At 49.2% G+C, this 23,334-nt stretch overlaps 1 protein-coding gene across 1 annotated transcript in view; it reads left to right on the top strand.

The window, feature by feature from the left end:
* Positions 1-2,341: 2,341 nt before the first annotated feature.
* The window catches only part of LOC144757931 (uncharacterized), a 348,943-nt gene continuing 327,950 nt past the window's right edge, over positions 2,342-23,334 (top strand). The window contains 1 exon segment of the mRNA XM_078646403.1: positions 2,342-4,130. Within this exon segment, the coding sequence (XP_078502529.1) occupies positions 2,342-4,130 (1,789 nt within the window).

Consider the following 23,334-nt stretch of genomic DNA (forward strand, 5'->3'; position numbering starts at 1 on the left):
TTGTGCAAAGGAAACCAGAAGCCATATATCAGTGTTTGGGGCATAGGGGGCTCTTCTAAGGACACGCCTGACCACTCGCTCCCATATCACATGGGACAGATCCGGGGGTATACTAGCCCCTTTCATCAAAAGTTCTCCCAGCTGATACCCAGTATGGGAAACCTAAAGCAATCGATAATAATCTTAACAACAAACAACAGTAAGATCTAAATGTATACTTATACTGAAACTACTTAATAAAATAATGCTACTGCTCCCACTTTCAGCAAGAAAAGCAGCAGCAGTGGCTGTAGTTATATCTAGATCGTATTATGCCAACCGAGTATATGTAAGAATACCCCATATCACCATTCATAGATTACGAGTAATTCACAGCGATGCAGCTTGTTTACTATAGCGTCTTCTAAGGTGGGCACACGTCACACCTATATTAAAATAACAAATCCGCTCTAAGACCCTCTGCCTCAGCTCTAAAGGGTTGAGAGGTCTGGCCCCTCACTTCATTGCAGGCCAGGTGGAGATGCATACACCCGTACAAAACTTACAATCTCACTTGAATTTACTTGCTATTCCAAAATTATAGAAGATCAGATCAGGTGGTTGCAGCTTTGGTACAAGCTCCTTCCATAGGGAACTCTCTCCCGGTTAGATACATTTGAATCTAACTTAAGTGTTTTCCCAGAAATATGATAACCCACAAGCCTACCAATGCTACATTCTTGTCTGATTTGTTGTCTTCTCTTTTATGAATTTCTGATTCAGTGCCAAGAAACCCCAGGTTGAACATGCTCTCTATAAATGCAATGACATAAGCAGCATTTTGTAGATCTTGTAGAGGTTTGATATGTTGGCGCGTGCTTCAGTCACTGAACCGAATATTGCAAAAGAGAGCTGTACAGTGCCAGTGAGGATGATAGCGCAGTCTTGTCTGCCAGGGTTTTATAAACCTTCGATGGCTGCAGTTCTCTTTTTTAGGTAACACCGTGTGTAATTTGGACAGAGCAAGGAATAGACATAGGGCCTTGTTTAGATCTTGGCGGTATTCCCTCCATCACTCCACGGCAGCAGCTTCAAGTACTCCGTTGAGTTGCCGGTATCCCACCTGCTGTATTTAGGTGTGTGCTGGCTGAGCCATTTTCCACACCGACAGACTGTTTTCCATCGCATAAGCGGCACACCACCCTGACTCGGCGGTCTCCTCTGCTGGCTAAGATAACTCCGTCTCAATCAGGCCAGTCGTATTGTTCAAGCCTATTTCGATATCCCCGTTGTGCTGGGGTTGTCCTAGCTGCAGTTTGCTGACGGAGTGAGTCCCTGGTGGAGTGGAGACTGGTAAGTACTACTTATTAATGTGTCCATACACATATGTTGTGTGTGCTTCTAAATACATATGTACGTAGTGTCATGCCCCTTTTTGTTACATATTGAATGCCACACAAACAACATTCCCACGCTATTGAATGCACACCCACAGGCACCACAGCCACAATATATTTTTTCAAGTGTCAATACAGATGTATTCATTTGACCTTTTTAAATTATTAAATGATGACTACTGCATTACACAGGAGAAAAAAATTAAATGTAAGAGCAATGCAAAAATATGTAAGGCTACAGCAATTGTCAACACATGATTCATAGTAAGACAAATGTAAAAGTAGCTTACCTCAGATCCCTGCGACAACTGAGTCATTTGGCATCGTGGTGCTGTCGAAACAGGAGAGGTGGAACCTGGATGAAGGGATTAAAGACAAAAAAACAGTAGTGGAAAACACAAAAAAGTTACGTTTTTATTCCTTATTTCCTTTGATTCCAACTCAAATTAGGAGGGATTCCAGCCATAGTTGGCTCGACGGAAAGCTACAGCGTGAATAGCTCGCCAATCATCTTGGCTGGAGTGCCTCCAACAGCTGCTTCTGCCTCTTACACCGTCAGTTCAGTTGAAAATTCCTGGCAGAGTCAGTGGTACTCTGGCGTTCTTTTCTCTTATGGACCCGCCAACATCTAAATAGAGTGATTGGGCCACCAAGAAGGCACGCAGTTAATCAAGTTGAAACAGTGATGGCTAAACCATACTGCCTAGATCGAAATCAAGCTTATTGTGCTGGAAACACATTTCAAATAAGTTTCTTTCATAATGTATGGACTAGGTTATGGGCATTGTGAAAATGTAATGATTGCATTTTTGGGTGGTTTTCGACATGAGCGATGTTCTCTGATCACACCGGGTTTGGTGAGACGGGAAGGAATATTTTGACCTAACTGTCCTGTGATAACGTGTTGTGTTTTCTCTTTTCCATCTCTCTGCAGACACTTGAGACTTGAAAATCAAAGTACCAGAATGGGGAGAAGACGGGCTCCAGGAAAGAAAGTGACAGCGCAGTGTTCACGTGAATCCGTAAGAGCCACAGTCTCATCTTTAGCTCTTCATGATGTCTCAACTTCAAGATCCAGAAATGATGCTCAGAGGGACCAGGACCTGGAACCGCTTTTGGAGGACCTGCCCCACATTATCCTTTTATCCATGCTGGAGGAGTTGGAAACCAAACTGGATAACTTGCTGAATACTGTGGAGGGCGTACCTTCTAGAGTCGCTGGGCTGATTAAGAAAATCTGGATAGAAAAGGATCAAGGTTCCCTAGATAATGGTGGAGTGTCTTTGGAGGTGGTTTGTCCAGCGAGCATTAGAGATTGTGCTGTTAGCCGGTCTCCGGCGCCACCTCAACTGGACAGGCCAGTGGAACCGAGCTTGTGTCTTCAGACAGTGTATTATGATGGGCATGCACTAAAGCAGGAGTGTACGCTCCCTTCTCCGACCGATGTTCAAGGGAGTCCAGAGGAGCCAAACCTTTGTCTACAGCCAGTGTTTCCAGATCGACGTGACCCACAGCAGGACCAGTGCTTGCAACCTGGGTTTCCAGATGTACACGAGTCGAAGCGAGACCAGTGCTTGCAACCTGGTTTTCCGGATGTACACGAGTCGAAGCGAGACCAGCGCAAGCAGCCTCGGTTTCCAGATGTACATGAGTCGCAGCAGGAAGAGTGCATGCAGCCTGGGTTTCCAGATGTACACGAGTCGCAACAAGACCAGTGCATGCAACCTGGGTTTCCAAATAGAAATGGACTACAGCTGGATTGTATTTTATCCATATGCCCTCAGACAGATCCTCCAGGCAGATCACTGGAGGCAAACCTGTGTCTTCACTCAGAATGTGTTGATGGGCAGGCACCAGAGCAAGACCAGAGCGTACAGTCAGCGTTCACAGAAGAGAGGGAGCCAGATGAGCCCCTGAAGCAAGAACCATCCCCATTGTCTACTAATAGCTGGGACCAGCAACAGAACCTCTTCCCACACCCGCTATTTCCTGAAGGACACAAACCACAGCAAAACCACTGTATACAACCCACACTGCCAGATGGGACGGAACCTGAGGATCCCTTGGAGGAAGAATTTATGTGTTTTTATTTCCAAGATCTCCAAGAGAACCGCAGCCTACAACCCGGTTCACCTGATGGGATGTCATCAGACGAACACATAGAGTCTGGGCTATTGCCCTTTGATGAGCTGGGGTCACAACAAACCCAGCGCCTACAGCAACACTTATGCTTGAAGCTGGAACTTCCTTATGCACAGGATCCAAACGTGAACTACGAGCTAGAATCTATGTGCCCTGAAGCACAGGAACCAGAGCAGAAGGACAAGCTAGATCAGAGCTGTGCAGATGCACCAGGTTCAGATCAGAACAACACGGTGGAATCACTGCACACTGCTGCACTGGATCGAGAGAGAGAATCGGTGCTTCCTGAAGCACAAAAAACAGATCAGAACAAAACAGTGGAACCACTGCACACAGAGGAGCAGGATTCAAATCTGAACTACAAGCTAGAACCAGCCTGTACTGATGCACAGGGCTCAGGTCAGAGCTACATACTCAAACCACTGCATCCTGAATCACAGCATCAACATCAGAACAGCAAGGCAGAACTGCTCTGTCCTGAAGAGCAGGATCAGCCTGTGCCCCCATCATGCCTAGACCTGGACACAATTACTGCAGATGAAGACGCCCCCTCAGACTCCATGGAGACAGGACCAACACAGTCATATTTATTGCTGTCCAAAGTCACCCCAGGTATGTGTTTCGCTATACATGGACACGCGGAGTGCATACTAACACATGTAACCTCTTTAGAATGCATATTAGCAGATTTTAGAAAGTCTCTGAGGGGATCATTTGCTGTTGGGTGAACCCACTGAGCGATACTGACCCCCAGAGTACACTGGGTGCAGATGTGTCGCTGCATTCTTCTCTGTTTCCACACAGGACTGCATCCTTCCTGTGCAGAAACAGGCCTGGTTATGGGACTCTGCATGAGACAAATAGGACAGTAGCTCTCGTCCTTTCTTGACCGTCCCTATTCCAGCTGAGGAACTGGAAATAGCGCAATTCAAGGGAGAAATTACTGGCCAGACTCACACGTAATAGTCGGATAAAAGTGATGTGGTGTTCATTGAGAATAGCCGACATGCACAGTCTAGAGAGGGAACTGTGTTTCCAGTTGCTCAGTTACATTGGGTAAGACGCAGTCGTCTCCAGTTCCTGATATAAAAATCCTAGTCTGTATTCAGCTTCAACAGCAGGGCCGACCAGGGATGTTCTTGCCACTGCAGAGTTCTCCAAGAGTGCACACGGCCTCGTTGTGAAAGACAGATACACTACGTGATTCGTTGTATGTGACTTGTGAGTTCACCCACCCGAATTCTAGCTCAGTCCCAAGTGTGCTATGAATGGATTTAAGGGAAGATAAAAGTAGCAATGGCCTCCCTACAGCAGCATCCTGCCTTTAGTAAACTCTTTAACTATGTAAAATGTCATCGCATCATCACACGTAACATGCTGAGTTAGGGTTTGCACACCCGTAGTGCGAGTTATGTATTGTGGTTCTAACTATAATTTGCATTTTGCAGTGGCTTGATCAGTTTTACGTTTTATTCTATGAATGCACTTTACCCTTGTTTTTTAAGAATTTATTTTTTAATTTTTTTAAAGATCCATTAAGGTGTTATAACAAAACCAACTATAATTTCACTTTAACCTTATTCAGTGAAAATATATTAGGGATAAAGTAACTCCGGCCACACATTATAAGGATATTGCTTGTCACCGAGGAGTTCCATTACTATATAGAGGAATGAGGCCGAAGACAGAGTTACTTTATACGGTTATTGGACTCCGAGGTGACTCGTAGTAATCTTATAATGTGCGCCAGGTGGTACTTTATCTCATATAATACATGTTCACACCATCACCTTTCCCACAAACCACTTAAAACCTTGTTACGTATCTCTTTCATATGAAAGAGCAAACATGTTTGCAAACAAGAAGAATAAAAATAAAGCTTCTAGAGGGGCGTGGCCAAGATGGCGTCGGAGTAGGACGCTTTCTCGAGCCTCTCTGACGCCGATCCTGCATAGCGACTTACTGCGGGGTCCCGAGGCGTCCTGCCTGTGCTGCCCGATCGGCGGAGGCTACCGATTGCTAGCGGTGTGCCCCGGTGTCGTCACCTCAGCGGAGGGTGGCCAGCAGGAGCCGTTTGAGGGGAGCCGAGCTGCGGCCTGTGAGGCGGCGGCCTCGCGTGACCTAGAGGCCGGAGGAGGCGGAGCGGACCCAAGCCCTGGCACAGCACCGGCACTGGCTGTATCGCGCTGAGCGGGTGAGGCGGGGAACTGAACTCGCCGGCTGAGGAGCGCTTGCTGGAAGGCGCTGGGAGGAGCACTCGGCGGGCCGCGCCGGTGGCTGGACGCCGCCGGGGGCTGACAGAAGAGCCGGACACCGAGTCGAGGGGCGGCCCCTAGAACACGGAGCTGATCCGAGCGATGTAGCACAGGCCCGGCGGGGGAAGAGCAGGTGGATCCCCCTTCTCGGAGGGCAGCAGACTGGTGTGTCTACCGGCGGGGGAGGGAAGGAAGAGCTGCGTGGTAGCGAGGCCCAATATCTGCCCAGGAACGCGCGCCACGTTGGGGCCTTCCGGACTCGAGCCTGGAGAGTGAAAGTGGCTGGAGGGCCGGCGCGTATTCCTGCACACGCCCGCATAACGCAAGGAGAGTCATAAGAATCTGGCGGCCGGCTCACGGTAGTGGCGGAGCTTTGGATACCCAGTTGGCTCTGCTGGTAGACACTGTGGAGTGGCCTGACATTGCGCTTGTGGTGAACTTCTCCGAAGGAGGCTCCGCCGGCGCGGCTGCGCCCTTCAGCTGTGCATTGGCGCCAGGGGGGAGCGGAGGACTTGCAGCTTGCTGGCGCAGATCTTGGAGAGCGGAGCGCCAGGATTGCCGCCCACCTGGGTGGTGGGTCCTTCTAGTGACTGAGCGCCTGGCGCCAATTTGGAGGGGCTCTGACGGTGGCGGACCGGACCGCCTCCTCCCGGGTCTTGACCGTTGGCGGGGACACGTGCTGTATTGGGACCCCACAGGCCCCGTGCCTGGTCGCCAGCTTTGGGGTGTAAGCCTTCCCGCCCGCTTTCTGCCCCTGGGGCTGGAAGGACCCTTGAACGCTAGCAGCATCGATGAGTAGTGGTGGCCTGGTGGGAGAGAGACCGCACTTTCGACGGAGTACCTGAATGACCTCTAGAGAGGGCGAATAGCACCATCAACGGGCCGTCCTAACGCGGTGAGTCACCGACCCGAGCCTCGCCCTCCCAGCGGCAGCTATCCAGTGCCTAAGTGGAAGTGCGTGGACGCAGCTCGCAGCCATGTCCAACTCGCAACGCAGAGGGGGGAAGACGGGGAAGGAGGTAGTCCCCAAATCATCGCAGCAGCCGGCGTCGCCGGGAGCCAGCGGCTCCTCCAGGCAATCGGATGATGAGGCGCCAACAACTAAAGCCTTCATGAAGGAACTCTTCGCAACTATCAAGGAAGACATTTCCGAACTCTGTACACAGTTGGCCTCGGACCTCCGGGAGGTACGGAGGGACGTAGATGGGATTGGCGAAAGGGTGGCGACGCTGGAGGACCATGACCGTAGCATGGCGAATGATGTGCACCAACTCCAACAGGACATCATACGCCTCACGGAGCAGAATCTGGATTTGCAAACCCACGCAGAGGATTTGGAAAACCGCTCCAGAAGAAATAACATTCGTATTAAAGCAGTGCCATGGGACGGGGAAGCGGGGGACCTGCGTGGGTACGTCCTGGCCTTGTTTCTCCAGACCTTAGAGGATGAAGAGGTGCGTGACATCCAGATGGATAGAGTGCACAGAGTGGGGCTGCCCAGGAGGGGCGGGGGGCCACCTCCAGATATCCTCGTTTGCGTACATGACTTTCAGATAAAGGAAAAGATATTGAGAAAAGCGAGAACCACTGCTTCGCTGCAATTCAGGGGCCATCACCCCCAGCTTTACCAGGACCTGGCGGCGACGACCTTGCAGAAACGAAGGGACTTCCGACCTGTGACCGCCTTTCTCCGGGGGCGCGGAATATCCTACTCCTGCGGCCATCCTTTCCGGATCATCTTTCGATGGGAGAATCGGCTACGACAGATCAATTCCCTACGGGAGGCAAAGGATCTTCTGGGTATTGAGGAAACGGAGCCGTCGCAGGAGGCGCGTGGCTCTCCATTCCGGAGACGGCGTCGCTCTTCCTCATGGCACAGGGTGGGCCCGTCCCCGGAGCGGCGGCGGCCGGATTCGGCGACTAGTGAGCAGGAGAGAGGGGCCGCAGTGGCTTCGGTGGCCTCCGCCACCATGACGGATTCCCAGATGAGCTCTGGAGCAGCGTGACCCCGACCTTATGCAGTGGCATCGGAGGGGCTCTTGGCCTGAGGTCCTCGGGGTACAAAGGTACTTTTGGAGAAGACACCCCGGATTTTGGACCTGGGGGTCCCCAGGTGGACACCCCTGCCCCAACCCCAGTCTAGTAGGGGACTTTTGAACCGTGACCTGCTGGAACTGAAGACTGCGAGGTTCAGGTTCAGTGCCTTGAGTTGCATTTTGTTGTTCTTTGTTCTTGGGGGGGTAGAGGGTGGGTTTGTTGGCGCTCTGAATATGGATGTCATGACAGGACGATTTGGGATGGGAGTTCGGGGGTGGCGGCGGCAGTGTGTGATGAGTGTGTGTTGAAAGGGCCTTTATTGATATTTTCTTCTATATTTTGTACATTGTTTCGGGATCTGCCTTCTTTGACCCTTGCGTACCTTAGGAACGTGGATATCACGCGGGACTTGCGGAGTGACCGGGTGGGCCTCCTGGGGTGGCTGTGATCCTTCCCTAGAGTCCCTGTGTCTGTTTCTCTTCCCTGGGCTTGGTTCGTGGTGCATGTGCGGGACCGGTGCGGGCACCGTGGCTGTCTGGCTGTGAGCATGGCGTGGAATCTGTGTTGCCCCTTATGCCTGTCAGCATAGGAACTTGGAATGTAAAGGGCCTTAACTCCCCGCAGAAGCGGCAGAAACTCTGGAAGTACATCATAGATCACCATTTGGATGTGGTGGCCCTCCGGGAGACCCACCTGGCTAGGAAGGATGAGTTGAGGCTTCGTCATAGGCAGTTCCCCCTTATCTACAGGGCCTCTGCAGCCACGAAGCATAGAGGGGTGGCCCTACTCTTCCGGGCTTCCCTGCATTTTCAACCCATGGGTGTGAGTGTGGATAGGGACGGCCGTTGGCTACTGGTGAAGGGACTGTTGCGTGGCCGCCTGTGTACTTTTGCTGTATTGTATGCCCCTAATGCAGGACAGAATGGCTTTTTGCAGGATCTACTGGACAAGATGGGGGATTTTGTGGAGGGTCATTTACTCTTACTAGGCGACTTCAATATGATATGGGACAGGGGTCTGGATAGCTCTGGGGGCCGCAGGGCAGACACTGGCGTCTTCTCAGACGAAACTAAACGGCAGTTAGGAGACATGGGGCTGATTGACAGTTGGCGCTTTCTCCACACGCAGACCAGGGATTACACCTTTTTTTCCAACGTACACCACTCGTACTCCCGCATTGATTATATCTTGATTAGTCAGGCCCTTCGGGGGGACATACAATTAGCTAGTATTTTTCCGCTCTCGCTATCGGATCATAGCCTTGTGGTTCTGGGAATGCACTGGGCCACCGGGGGGGATGGTTGGCGCAAGTGGTATTTCCCGGCAGCTCTGGTGCGAGATGAGGAATCATGTAAGGCCCTACGCAAGGCGATTGGTGATTTTTTCCTCCTCAATCCACCCACAGACACGTCGGTGTATACCACGTGGGACGCATGCAAGGCCTCTTTACGGGGCACATGCCTCGCCCTCAACGCGAACCTGAATAAGCTAAGGCGCGAGGAGAGGGAGGCTCTGGAATTGGAACTGGCTACTTTGGAACAGGCCCACAAGGCGAACCCCTCCAGGGTGACCCTACGCCCCCTGACGGCGGTGCGAGGGAAACTGAAGGCCCATTATAATAACAGGGCGGAATTTACTCTTTTGCGACTTAGACGTACCTCCTACTCCCAGGGCAACAAGATCGGGCGCCATCTTGCCCGGCAGCTCCGGGACAAACGCGAGAAAGATTATATCGGGGGTATTCGCGATCAGGCGGGCTCTGTTCAGCATAGAGATGCGGACAAGGCGGCCATATTCGGGCGCTTTTATGCGGCACTCTACTCGTGTGACGCCCTTGATCCCGGCGCACAATCCAAATTCCTGGAGGGCCTGTCTCTCCCGAAGGTTTCTAAGGAATGGAACGAGTCACTATCCTCCCCCATCACTCGAGAGGAGGTCTTGGATGCCATTAAAGGCCTGAAGCTGCACAAGGCCCCCGGGCCTGACGGCTACACGGCCCTCTTCTACAAAACGTTTGCTTCTGAAGTATGCAACTACTTAGTCTCCCTCTTCAACGCAATGGCGATTGATGGCAGGACCACGGACTCTATGGCTGAGGCACTGATCAGTATTATTCCCAAGCCGGGGAAGGATCCTACCCTTTGTACATCCTACCGCCCGATCGCGCTTCTCAACCTGGACGCCAAACTGTATTCCTCTATTCTGGCGGGTAGGCTGCAGGACCTGATGCCTGCCCTGATCCATCCTGATCAATCGGGGTTTATTAAAGGCAGACAGACCCATGATAACCTGCGCCGCGTCATACACCTCATCGAAAAGGCGGAGCGATTTAGCATACCCGCGGTGCTAGTAGGGCTCGACGCAGAGAAGGCTTTCGACCGCGTCGACTGGGGGTTTTTGCACCAGACACTAGTAGCCTTCGGTTTCTCGCCTTCTTTCGTGAGGATGATTGAGGCTAACTACAGTGGCCCTACATCTCGTGTGTTGGTCAACGGCCATAGATCCACGAGCTTTCGTCATTCCCGAGGGACGCGCTAGGGATGTCCCCTCTCACCCCTTCTCTTTGCTCTTAGTATTGAGCCATTGGCGTTGGCGGTGCGAGAAAATGAGAAGATTCTAGGACTTCCCTTTACAGGCGAGCAGCACAAGATCTCGCTCTTTGCGGACGATGTCCTGTTGTCTATCAGGGAGCCGGCGCTGTCGCTACCGCATGTCCACTCAGTGCTCTCTGCCTACGAGGAGGTGGCGGGTTTCAAGGTTAATTTCGATAAATCCTACATCCTAAACCTGACCCTCTCGGCGGGGGAGGTGCAACTGACCAGGCTGCTCACTCCGCTCACTTGTGCGTCGGAGTCCTTGCTCTACCTGGGCGTGCGGTTGACTTCCACCGTGAATGCCCTGTTCCACGCTAACTTCCCTCCGATGTTATCTTCCGTAAAAATTGAGCTGGAACGATGGAAGCCTAAATTCATCTCGTGGCTGGGCAGGATACACGCCCTTAAAATGGTGCTCCTTCCCAAACTGTTGTATTTATTTCAGGCTTTGCCTATTCCGATAGGGCTAGACTACTTCCGCCGATTGAAGACCGTGATGCTGAGATATGTCTGGCAGGGCGGCCGAGCACGGCTTCCATTCTCAATCCTGTGGCGCCCACGCTTGGAGGGGGGGGTTGGCTTTCCGGACATGCATTTGTACTACAAAGCTGCCCAACTGAGGGTCATCGTGGAGTGGTCCCAACAGATGTCGGAAAAGCACTGGCTCCACATGGATCGGAGCGTTGCGGGCCGCTCCATCTGGGATCTGGCCTGGAAGCCTAAGGCAGACCGCCCCAAGAATGCTTACATTAGCACCCCCACGAGCACGGTGCTGAAGGTATGGGACACGGTAAGCGGTGACGACCGTTGGACCACATTCCCGTCCCCATTCACCCCGATTCACTTCAACCCGGCTTTTCCCCCGGCCCTGGCGGAAGGTCCCTTTGACGCTTGGAGGGAGGGTGGCTGTAGAGCCCTCACCCACTTGTTCCATGGCGTCGAACCCCTCACTTTCCACAACTGTATGAGGGATTATGGTGTCCTCCCGACGGAACGCTTCAGACATCTCCAGCTCCTGCATTGGGCGACGTCACCTGCCGTAGTAGACGCGGCTACCAGACCCTTGTCGAAATTTGAGTCCTTCCTTCTTCACACTTCTACCATGAGGGGTACGATTTCTTTCCTGTACAAACTGTTATTAGACTCTACCGTGTCACCGCGACCGCGATACCAAGACCATTGGGAATCCACACTGGGGAGGGACATTTCTACTAACGAATGGCAGGCCTTATGGAGAGATGTGACAGCGCACAATCACTCTACTGACCTCAGAGAGGCACATATGAAACTCATCTTTGATTGGTACCTATATCCCTCCAAATTACACCGCATATTTCCGGCTACTTCAGATAGGTGTTGGCGGGGCTGTGGGATGTTGGGAGACTTTAACCATATATGGTGGGACTGCCCCACCATCAAGCCGTTCTGGGCTGAGATTCTATCCCACATTAAGGACATCTTGGGTTACCCGATTCCGAACTCCATGGACTTTGTCCTATTAGGGCTTAGGGACCCGCTGCTTGAACACCAGACTAGGGCGGATAAGCGTGTTATGTGGTTGTGTTTGGGTGCGGCCAAGATGACTCTAGCGTCAGCGTGGAAGTCCCCATCTACCCCGGCTATTTCCTTGTGGCATGCCCGACTGTGGCGTCTGTTGAGCATGGAACGCCTCTCTGACATCTTCCTGGGGAACTTTAAGAACTTTATGTACAATTGGGGCTCGCTTGTGAGATTTCTGTCCCGAGGTTTACCTTCGGCTGTATGCCCATAAACGTTGCGATCTCTCCATCTCTTCCAAATTTAATCTCGAGAATGTCTGTACTGCTTTGTATGTTTGCTGGTCGCCGCCACTGGGGGGAGGGTGATGTTGGGGAGGGACGAGGGTGGGGGATAGTTGGGGTAATTGTCTTGTGTTCTTCTTCCTTCTCTCTCTCTCGTTGCGACTAGCTATGCCTAGGGAGGGCTACTGGGTCATGAGCGGAGTTTGGGCGGTTCTTTCGACCTAAGGGTGCCTGTTCTGGACTAGAATCTGCATTGGGTGGAAGCTCCCCCGTTGCTTGTCGAACTATTGTTGACTACCTGTGGACTATGGAGCCCTATCGCCCTTCTTCTTTGGATGAGCCCCTCCCTATTTTTGCGCCCCCTGTGTGGGGTTTCGTGGCGGTATGTCGCCTGTCTTTCCCTTCCCTTTCTGATTCCCCTCTTACTGTTTCCCAACCCCTTTCTATTTTCAACTGATATACTGCAAAATAAAAATTTAAAAAAATAAAATAAAAAATAAAGCTTCTAATGCAAAATTAAACTCATCAAAAACCTGTGGGATATTTTTTGCACACAAATATTAGAAGCAGTTCAATACAAGTCATAAAAAAGCTGCAGTACCTCGGAACATGTAGAAACATGCAGAAAGATTCTACGATTCCACCTTTCCTCTATCTAAGGAGTTGAATAAATAAGCATGTTCTCTCTGCTTGTCACAGTAAGCTAGCAAAATAGAGCAGAAGAAAGAAAACCAGCGTTCCATTTGTTGCTTTAAACAGCTGCTTCAATTATGTTGTATTAGACCTGGCATCATTGGCGTGAGTCTCCCTTCATCTTTTCGCTTTCTATCTTTTATGTTGGCTGGATTTAGATGCTCTGGGCGCTGTGCCACTGCTAATCAGTGCCACAGAGCGAATGGTCCCCGTGTAAAGATGAATGTATGAATTAGGATAACCATAATGCCTAGGTCTGTGTAGCATGTTCTAATAGCGAGTTACCCTCCATTTCATTGTTACTATCGTGAAGCTATCCGTTCTCATTGGCTAGAATCGGCAGGCTGACGATTACCTTCTACAATCCTATCTGACCCCCATAACATGATAGTGTGATATGTTTATGCTCACGACATTGAGATACACCTTTTAGTAAGAACCCTTTATATATCCCATGTTCAAAAATGGCTCTTCTGGAAATGTTGGTGTTTCCTTGCCTGATCTTTCCTGTAGGCTGTGCTAGTATATGTATTGGCCGTCTGGTTTTGAAGCAGCAGGGCCAGCTGGGTCAGACCTGGCGGGAGAGAGAGATCAGTATTCAGAGCATGGGGAGGGGTGACTCTTTGATCTGAGCAGGGCCGTGCCTGGCAAAGTGAATGATGGCTCCACCCCTCCACTGGGCGTCTGATAGCAGACCCCCGCATTCTGAAAGGGCAGGATGTCGCCTCGTAAACCAAGTGCTCCCCGACCCCACCAAACCGGGTCTGACTGAATTTAGTGATTTGTGGCTTTAGAGAACAAAGACTTTTTAGGTATAAAATGCTGCTCTGGAACTTTGTCCAGGTGTGTTCCTTCTGGATGTCAAGACGAAACTCTATCCGAGTGAACAGAGGAAAGGACTTTTGAAACTTTCACCAAGCATGCTGAAGAAACTTCCCGAGGGCCTGAATGGAGAGCGCCTCCTGCCGAAGTCTCAGGGACATTAGACTTCACCCTGTCAGCCGTCGGAATTCCTGTACGTAGAATTCTGCTTACAGGTGAGGCCTCCGTCGAGCAATCCGGAGTCTCTAGTTCTAATGTGAGGATCACGGACTGGGAACCTTCAATGAATCTGTGTGGGCTGCTGCAGTCAAGAGAGAGCTGTCACTGCTGAGAGCCGCCTGAATTTGAACCTTCGGAACCTTCGCTGAATATGTGTGGGCCGCTGCAGCTAAGAGACTGCAGCCGCTGAGTACCCACCATTGTGCCAGCCTGGTCGAGACCATCCTTCGTCCTGTGGGCTGCTGTAGCTAAGAGAGAGCTGCTGCCCCTGAGTGCCCGCACCTTCTGCATCATTGTGGTCTGTCCTTTGGGCTGCCGCAGCTAAGAGAGAGCTGCTGCAGCTGAGTGCCCGCACCTTTGCCAACTTCGTATCATCATGATTCATCCTGTGGGCCACCGCAGCTAAGAGAGAGCTGCTGCCACTGAGTGCCCGCACTTTTGCCAACTTTGCATCATTGGAATCTGTCCTGTGGGCCGCCGCAGCTAAGAGAGAGCTGCTGCCGCTGAGCGCCCGCACCTTTGCCAACGTTGCCTCATCGTGATTTGTCCTGTGGGCCATCGCAGCTAAGAAAGAGCTGCTGCCACTGAGTGGCCACATCTTGTTCACCACTATCGAGGACTGTCACTATCGTCTTGTGGGCCGCCGAAGCTAAGCGAGAGCTGCTGCCGCTGTGAGATTACCACGGAGCTGCAAGACGAGAGTCATCGCCACCACCAGCTTGGCCCGTTGCAGCCGCGTGCTGCTGTTGCTGAGAGCCCAACTGTCCCTGAGTGCCTGAATCACTGTGGGTGCATGCTACGGACCCCTGCAGCCAAGACTTGTTTTCGCTGGGAGTCCGCCTGTCACCGTCTCCGCTTTTTTGAAAAGCTGCATGCTGTATCCCCTTTCAACTGCAGGTATATTGTGCGCCATGGGTCGCATAGGCCCCAGCCTTGTACTCAGTCAGTGTCACGTCTGATGAATACGTTATTGCCTTTTTGAGTCCCTACTGGTTTACGTGCATTGTAGCTTGTTAAAACGCTTTGAGAGTATTGAGTTAAACCTTAGATAAAGATATTATTTTTCTATCCCTACCTGAGTTGTGTCCTTTTGTGGTGTTGTTACTGCCTTATTGCGCATGGTCATAAATGCTTCACACACTGCCTTTGCAATAGGCCTAACTGCTTGTGCTACGTTACCACAGGGTTGAGCAGGGGTTGTCAAAGGGGGTAGGCCACTTGCCCTGACTTAGGAAGAAGGGTCCCTATTTGGACATTGGCGCCAGCCATTGCTAACTAGAGACCCCCATTTCTAACATGTTTCATGACCTGACCTGCCATTCACCCTGGCTGCTGGCTCTTGCAGCAGGCATTGACCTCGGAACTCGACGGTAATAACTTATAATAGTCGAGCTCTGATGTCTTTTCTTTTTAATCAGCGAGTTGCTGCATCACAAGTTGCTGATAAGAAATTAGGGCCAGATGTACGACCTTTGGTATTTGCGACTCGCATATTGCGATTAATTGCGAGTCGCAAATCCCAACGTACAACATTGTCTCAGACAATGTTTGCGATTCCTAGTGGGGTCGCAAATTGCATGCCTCATGAATATTAATGAGGTTGTCCCAATGTGCGACCCCATTGGGAATGACTGGCACTCCCAGGGATGGTGGCCTGCTGGGGTCAGCAGACCACCATGTCTTGGACTGCTTTGTCAATAAAGCAGTTTAAGAAAAAAATGCAGCCTGCTTTCCTTAAAGCAAAACGGGATACATTTAAAAAAGGAAAATTAAGCTTTTCAGTTTAATTTTTTAAGGGCAGGCAGTAGTCCCTGGGACCACTGCCTGCCCTTAAAAAAAATGTGTGCATCCATTCACAAAGAGGAAGGGGTCCCTTGGGGACCCCTTCCCGTTTGCGAGTGCTTTACCACCTTTCTGAGAAGGGTGGTAAACTGCGTGTTGCAATTGCGGTCGCACAACATTCATAGATAGGTTTTAGACTCGCTATTAGGAAGGAACGCTCTTGGCACGGCCCTTCCTAATAGGGAGTCGCTAACCCCATTTTGCGACTCGCTAATTCATTAGCGGCTTGCTAAATAGGGTTAGTACAATGGGCAGACCTATTTTGCGGTCGCAAAGGGGCCAAAATCCCCTTTGCGACAGCAAATAACAGTTGTACATCTGGCCCTATGAGACTGCCTTTTATACAAAGATTACAGAATCCCATGTACTATAAATATATGAACATATAATAACTTTGGGACAGTGCAGAGAATCTGCACAAAACTATTTGGGTGTAGCATGGCTAGTTTTATGCATGTCTGCCAAGCGGGTGGCCAAATGCCATTTTCCATTTAATTCCCAATGAAAAAGCTATTAATAGAGCTACAGAAAAAAGGCTGAACAAAATTACAACACACGTTACTCATGGAAGGGCCTTTGATTCATTTGCTACAAATCCATCAGTTATGTTTGTGAAGTTGAGCATTTGAAAAGTGTGTTATTTGTGGGCTTCAAATTAAGCCACTAGTCAATTAAATTAAAGCGAGCTGGATCTTTAGCCTAGAAATGGTCAGTGAATCTGGACTCGAGGACCAAATGTAAAAATATATTGAACCCGTTTGGATTAAGGATCTTTTTCTCCTGTCCATTTCGGATACATAAACCCAAAGTTGGATCCTCTGACCTGAAGCTCCGTGATTGGCTGGCTACAACTCGAACCATTACAGGATAAAGTGACTTGTTCCCCTCATCGTGAAACATTACTAAAGCCTTAAGGAGATGTGGTGCCATCCTGTCTCTTCCTGGCACAGGAGCTGCCTAATGGCAACATTGGAAAACAATTTACTGATTTTAAGACAGAAGCTGGGTTCCACATTGTGATACTAAAGGGGATAATGGACGGAGCTCTTGAGCAAATAAAACACTCACCCCCAGTCAACTGATCTGGGTTTAATCCATCATCATTCTTTAGCTCACTCCACCACCCCAGTTCAGACATGGCCATATGCAAATCAGTCTGGCCCTGTGCCTCATGGGAACAGTCCAGCCCGAACTGCCAAGCCCGGTCTTCCCTGGACCGGAAAAAAGCATCCTGGGACCAGTTTCTGGCTAATCAGCCGTCATCAGCCAGGCTAGCTTGAATCCAGTGGTAAAGTGAGCAAGGGACACATGTCTGGGCATACCCTGCCAACTTAGGGCGAACAAAGCGATACCAAAGGAGATAATGGACGGAGCGCTTGAGCAAATCAAACACTCACCCCCAGTCAACTGATCTGGGTTTAATTCATCATCATTCTTTAGCTCACTCCACCACCCCAGTTCAGAGATGGCCATATGCAAATCAGTCCGACCCTGTACCTCATGGGAACAGTCCAGCCCAAACTGCCAAGCCATGTCTTTCCTGGACCGGAAACAAGCATCCTGGGACTGGTTTCTGGCTAATCATCTGTCATCAGCCAGGCAAAGTGGCAAAGTGAGCAAGGGACCTACTACGAGCCTACGGTCCTCGCAGGTTGGGCTGTTAAAAGTTCCAAGAATATCTAAAGCTCGGATGGGAGGCAGGTCCTTCAGATACCTCGCTCCCATATGCTGGAACAAACTGCCACTGGAACTTCGGCTTGAGCCTTCTGAGATCCAGTTTAGGAAAAAACTTAAGACTTATCTCTTTCAGTAGACAGCTGGGTTAGGAGGAGGGGGGACAGTCATTTCACTTACCATAGCGCGGGGACACGCCAGTGGCGTAACCAGGCGCTTAATAAATGCCCAATAATAATAATAATAATAATTGTGGCCCATGAGGTCTGCAAACTTTGGACAAATGACTGCGAACCATTCAGTTGACCTTGGACCCTGGTGGACATTTGTGATTTTCAGAGACCTGGTGCTTGGTCTGAAACCCTATCAATGTCCAATAAGGACTCACAAGTTTGTAAGTGTGTGAAAGTGCCTCTTTTGACATGGTAGGCCCCCATGTTTTTGCTGATCTCTGATGTAGTTATGTACTGTAAGTGCACAAGGTTCCTGTTAACCAGGTGCCAGATCTCGTTCCCTAAAACTGTACTGTGGGAGCGCGGGTTTGATATACAGGCGACGAGGCTGAATCTTTTTTCCAAGTGATAGCTTTTTATTATCTAAAGTAACAGAAGTTTGGGCAGGGGTTTGTGCTTCAGGTCCTGGTCCTCTCGGTTCTTCTTTCGTAAGTGACTTTTAAGCAAAAAAAATGGTGCAACTGAAGTAATGGTCACGCTTGTTTGCTAATGATGTCACACTGTAACACTCGCCCCTTCTAGCGTCCACAGTTAACCGCATCGCTGCTGCCGTGATTTCTGCGCTGTGCGGCTGTTTTCCGTTTTCCGCGTTACATGACGAGCTCAGCTCATCATCAGCACACGCCACCCGTGGCTGATGACGAGCTGAGCTCGTCATCAGCAGCGAAGGGGTTAAATAAAAATACCGATTCTGTACACTTGTTACCTAGACTTCGTATCCTGGTACAAAACCCTCCATCAAACAGGAAACAGAAAATCACCACATACTCTCTTCAAGGACCCCCTCCTACTTTACCTGCCTCCCGCGTCGTCCCCCCTCTGGTCCCCTTGTGCCGCTGTCACTCACTGGCTCTGCCGCTCATTCGCGTCCTCCGGAGGATTCCACCACTCCTCGTACCAGCGTTCGTCTGGTCCCGAGTCTCCTTCCGTCGTGGTTGTTTCTCTCCTCAGGTCTCCTTCGGTCAGCTCCTCTTCTTCTTTCACCGTCTCTTCAGTCCTCGGGTCTCCTTCGATCGGCTCCGCGTCCTCTTCAGGTTGTCTCCCTCCTCCGAATTCCGCGCCACCGGAATGACCACCTTCTTTCGTGACGACGTCTCCTTTCATTGGCTGATGGCAAAGACTTCCGGGGTAATCTCCTACGGCTTTCGGGATCACGCCGACAGCTCTCTGCGAAGAGAAAGAAGAGCGGCATGGAGTTTGTCCATTTCCTGGATTCTTCGTAGATCGATTCGAGTGGGACACCGGAGTCTGAGGGGGTGGATTGGCCGATGGAGTTACGCCGGTGCGTGCTTCCTCACATCCTCTTTCCCTAGCTGTCCTTTTACTAGGATTTTGTTCTTGGGGAAATCTGGATAAGTAATCTACGTTTCCTTGTTCGCTACCTTTTCTGTGTTGTGTTCTGAAGCGATATGGTTGTAATGACAGAAACCACCTAAGGGCTCTTTCATTGTGACCCTTGTTCCTAGCTAACCATTCAAGAGGAGCGTGGTCCGTATACAAGGTAAATTTTCTGCCTTCCAAGTAATATCATAATGAGTCTATAGCCCATTTAATATCTAGGGCCTCCTTCTCTATAGTGGAGCACTTTTGTTCCCTAGGAAACAGCTTACGACTGATATACAATATAGGTTTTTCTCCTCGTGATGCTTCTTGGGATAACACAGCCCCTAGTCCCTGGTCTGAAGCGTCCGTTTGTAAAAGAAAAGGGAGGGAATAATCAGGACTGGTTAACATGGTTTCTGAGGTCAGGGTCTCAAAGACTTGCACTACTTCTGGGTGTGGACGTTTCAGCACTTCCTCTGTTTTTATGTTTTTCTGTAGTAAATTCATTAGAGGGGTAGCCAATTGTGAGAATTGAGGGATAAACCAACTGTAATATCCCAGCAATCCTAAGAAGGCTCTTAAATCCCTCTTGGTGCATGGTAAAGGGATTTGAGAAATGGCAGTTAATTTGGATATTTGTGGTCTGATGACTCCTTCTCCCAACAAATACCCTAGGTATCGAACAGTTTGAGCAGCCAGATGACTTTTAGCTGGATTTATTTTTAAGCCATATTAATCTAGGGACTGTATTACACTAGACAGGTGAGAAAGATGTTGATCCCAGGTATCACTATAGATGATTATGTCATCTATGTACGCACCTGCATATTTTTCATGAGGTTGTAGGATTACATTCATAGCCCTTTGAAACGTGGCAGCTGCCCCATGCAAGCCAAAGGGTAATACCTTAAACTGATACAACCCATCTGGTGTAGAAAAAGCAGTCTTTTCTCTATCTTGTTTTTCGAAGGGGTATCTGCCAATACCCCTTGCATAAATCTAAGTTGCTAATGTATTTAGCCTCGCCTATTCTTTCAACCATCTCCTCCACCCGGGGTAGGGGATAAGTATCGAACTCTGATATTTTATTGACCTCTCTGAAGTCGATACAAAATCTCACCGAGCCGTCCGGTTTAGGCACCAGCACAATGGGTGAGTTCCACTCACTTACAGATGGTTCAATTATATCCATTTGTATCATCTTCTGGATTTCCTATCGTATGGTTTGTCTACGGGCTTCAGGAATGCGATAGGGTCTCAGGCATACTCCTTTTCCTGGAGGAGTTTTGATGGCATGTTCGATAAACACTGTCCTACCTGGGGAAGTAGAGAACGTATTCTGTAGGGGTTGTAAGACGTTTGACAGAGTCATTTGGAGATCGGGAGGTAGGTCGAGATCTACACACTGGTCAAACAAGGGAACCTGTACCTCCGCGAGAGTTTCCACCACCGGCAAGGGACCTCCCCATTTTTTTAGTAAGTTGATATGATACACTTGAGAAGTATGTCTGACCAGGTCGGTTTCTACGCGGTATGTCACAGGAGTAACTTGTTCCACTATGGTGTATGACCCCTGCCACTGTTCCAACAACTTGTCATCTGAGGACGCCATCATCAGTAGTACTGAGTCACCCACCTGAAAGGATCTCTTTTTGGTGCCTTTATCATATTGACCCTTTTGGGCCAATTGGGCTCCTTCTAAGTTATTTCGAACAATAGCCCTTATCTGTCCAAGATGAGTACGCAAATTAGATACATATTCAGTTAAGGGTTTAGAATCATTAGGTTTTGCTTCCCATTTTTCTTGGGCCATCTCCAATTAGGTGCGGGGCTTATGGCCATAAAGTAACTCAAAAGGCGAGTAGCCTGTGCTTTTTTGTTCTTTGCACCTAATGGCAAACAAGGCCAGAGGTAACATGTCCTCCCATTTCCGGGATTCTAAGTCCAGAAGTTTTTTTAGGGTGGTCTTTATGGTGGCGTTATATCTTTCTACTAATCCGTCTGTCTGCGGATGATAAGCCGACGTCCGGATTTGTTTAAAACCTAACTGGATACAAACTTGCTTCATCAATCTGGATATGAAGGGCGTCCCCTGATCAGTCAGGATTTCCTTTGGGAATCCTACTCTGGAAAATACAGTAATCATGGCTTTCACTATGTTAGAAGCATCAAGTCTTCTTAGGGGAATGGCTTCTGGGAAGCGCGTTGCATAATCCACCATAATCAGGAATTACAGACACCCACTGCGAGAAGGCAATAAGGGCCCTATGATATCCATGCCTATCCTACGAAATGGCTCTTCTATAATTGGGAGAGGTTGTAGGGGCACTCTCGGGGGACGGTATCGACTATTACGCTGACACACCGGACACTCCCTAAAATATTTCTGTAATTGCTGATATATCCCTGGCTAATAAAAGTGCTCCATAATCTGTTTAATCTGTTTTATCTGCCCCAAAATGTCCACCCAACAAGTGGCTGTGAGCTAGGTATAACACTTTTTCCCTAAAAGGGCCAGGAACCAATAGTTGGGCTTTTTGGTTGGTGTTCCCCTTTCTATATACCAATCCATTTCTCTTGAAAAAATAAGGAACTACATGTTGTGGATCCTCGTCCTCCAGTGCCTGATTCCATGCTTCTTGTAAGACTTGGTCTTCTCGCTGGGCCGCATGGAAACTTCTATCGGTTTCCCATGGGTTATCGTCCTGTAGGACAGGTAGTACTAATGGTGTTTTCCCTTTTTCTGCTCTTCTTTGCCTCCTACTCTTTCGGGATTTTGCGGTGGGCCATTCTTTCGCCTCATCTTGAGGAAAAGGTGCTGTTGACAACCATTTTTCCTCCGGAGACTGTTTATCATTCAACAACTGAGACAACTTTGGATAATCGTTCCCAAGAATAGCCTGTTCAGGCAATCTGGGTATTAGCCCAACTGTTAGGGTTGTCCCTGGATCTTGGGGGTGTTGTATTTTTACCTGGGCTGTCGGGTATGGTTTGGTATCACCATGCACACATCGTATGGCTACAGCTCCCTCAATGGGACCAATATAAGAACCCAGATCTTGAGGTCGGACTAAACTATGGAGACACCCTGTATCAGCTAGAGCCGTTACTGGATGTCCATTGATAGAAACGGTGCACAGGTAGGGCGGTGGTTTTTTCTCAAAAGGAGAACAGTAATAATTGCGGGCCATCCCTATTTCTATAGGTTCCTCTCTCTGAGGACAAAATCGGGCAATGTGGCCAATTCCGCCACACTGGAAGCACTGTGGACCCATCGGTGGGGGCCGGACTATTGGGGTTCCTGGTACAATAGTGAAGGGTTCAGGTTTCTTAACAAATGGTGGGCGGGGAGGGCGATGTGTTCCTGGTCCTCCGGTTTTCCTTGACACGTCATCTCGCCCTTTTTGTATTTCTTTTTTCTATTATAAGCGCTGGCGATTTCCACCGCAGTTTCAAGGGTAAGGTTCGCCTGTTGACGAACCCCTTTTTGAATTGGCGGATGCAAAGAGGATAAATACTGTTCTAAATAAATCTTAGGTTAAGAGGGGGAGAGGAGCACTCTATTATTAATCCAATTATTCTAAAATATACAGTGTAGTCCAAGGGTGCAAACTGCTAAACTGTGCTGGCTACACAATATGTGAACAACTCGAAATAAATGTAAGCGAAGCCTACATGCAGGATGCACTGTTCCTAGAGAATATTAATTCTCAAAAAATTCTAACTGTTGAAAATAAGTAATCTGTAAACTACTCTTCTGCTTGATAAATTTATTATCCAACATAAATTTTCAAGAGGACAATACTGTGTTCCTACACATTATTATCATAATCCATCATAAACACAATTTATATATATATATATTATTTTTCATAGTGTCTCTTGTAGAACCTATACATATATACATATATTTATATACATAGCTGTCTATAGAAGATAATTCATTACATAACACAATAACACCAAGGGTTGAGAAGCAGTGTCGCCCGATGCATTTCGGGAAGCCCTGTTCCCTTCTTCAGGGGCGAATACCTGTGTCTTGCTTTCCTTACAGCCAATAAATTACGTCCTCACAATTATGAGATAGAGACTCTCCATCTATATGTTCAATGCTGTAACAAAACGAGCCCGCAGGTCATCACTGTCAGTTCTGTCATCAATGTTGAAACTAGCTGTTGTAGCAACTATACCTGATAAACCACAGTGGCTTTAACCAGCGATCAGCCATGTCTTTCATCAGAAAATAGAATGCCCTGGGTGTTTCCTGTTGTCCCTCTTTCATTTGTCGTAGCTTCAGTCAATAAGTTTCATCGTCAACACCCAGCCGCTCCATAATAGATCTT

The sequence above is a fragment of the Lissotriton helveticus genome, chromosome 1_1 (genome assembly GCF_964261635.1).
Source record: "Lissotriton helveticus chromosome 1_1, aLisHel1.1, whole genome shotgun sequence".
NCBI lineage: Eukaryota > Metazoa > Chordata > Amphibia > Caudata > Salamandridae > Lissotriton > Lissotriton helveticus.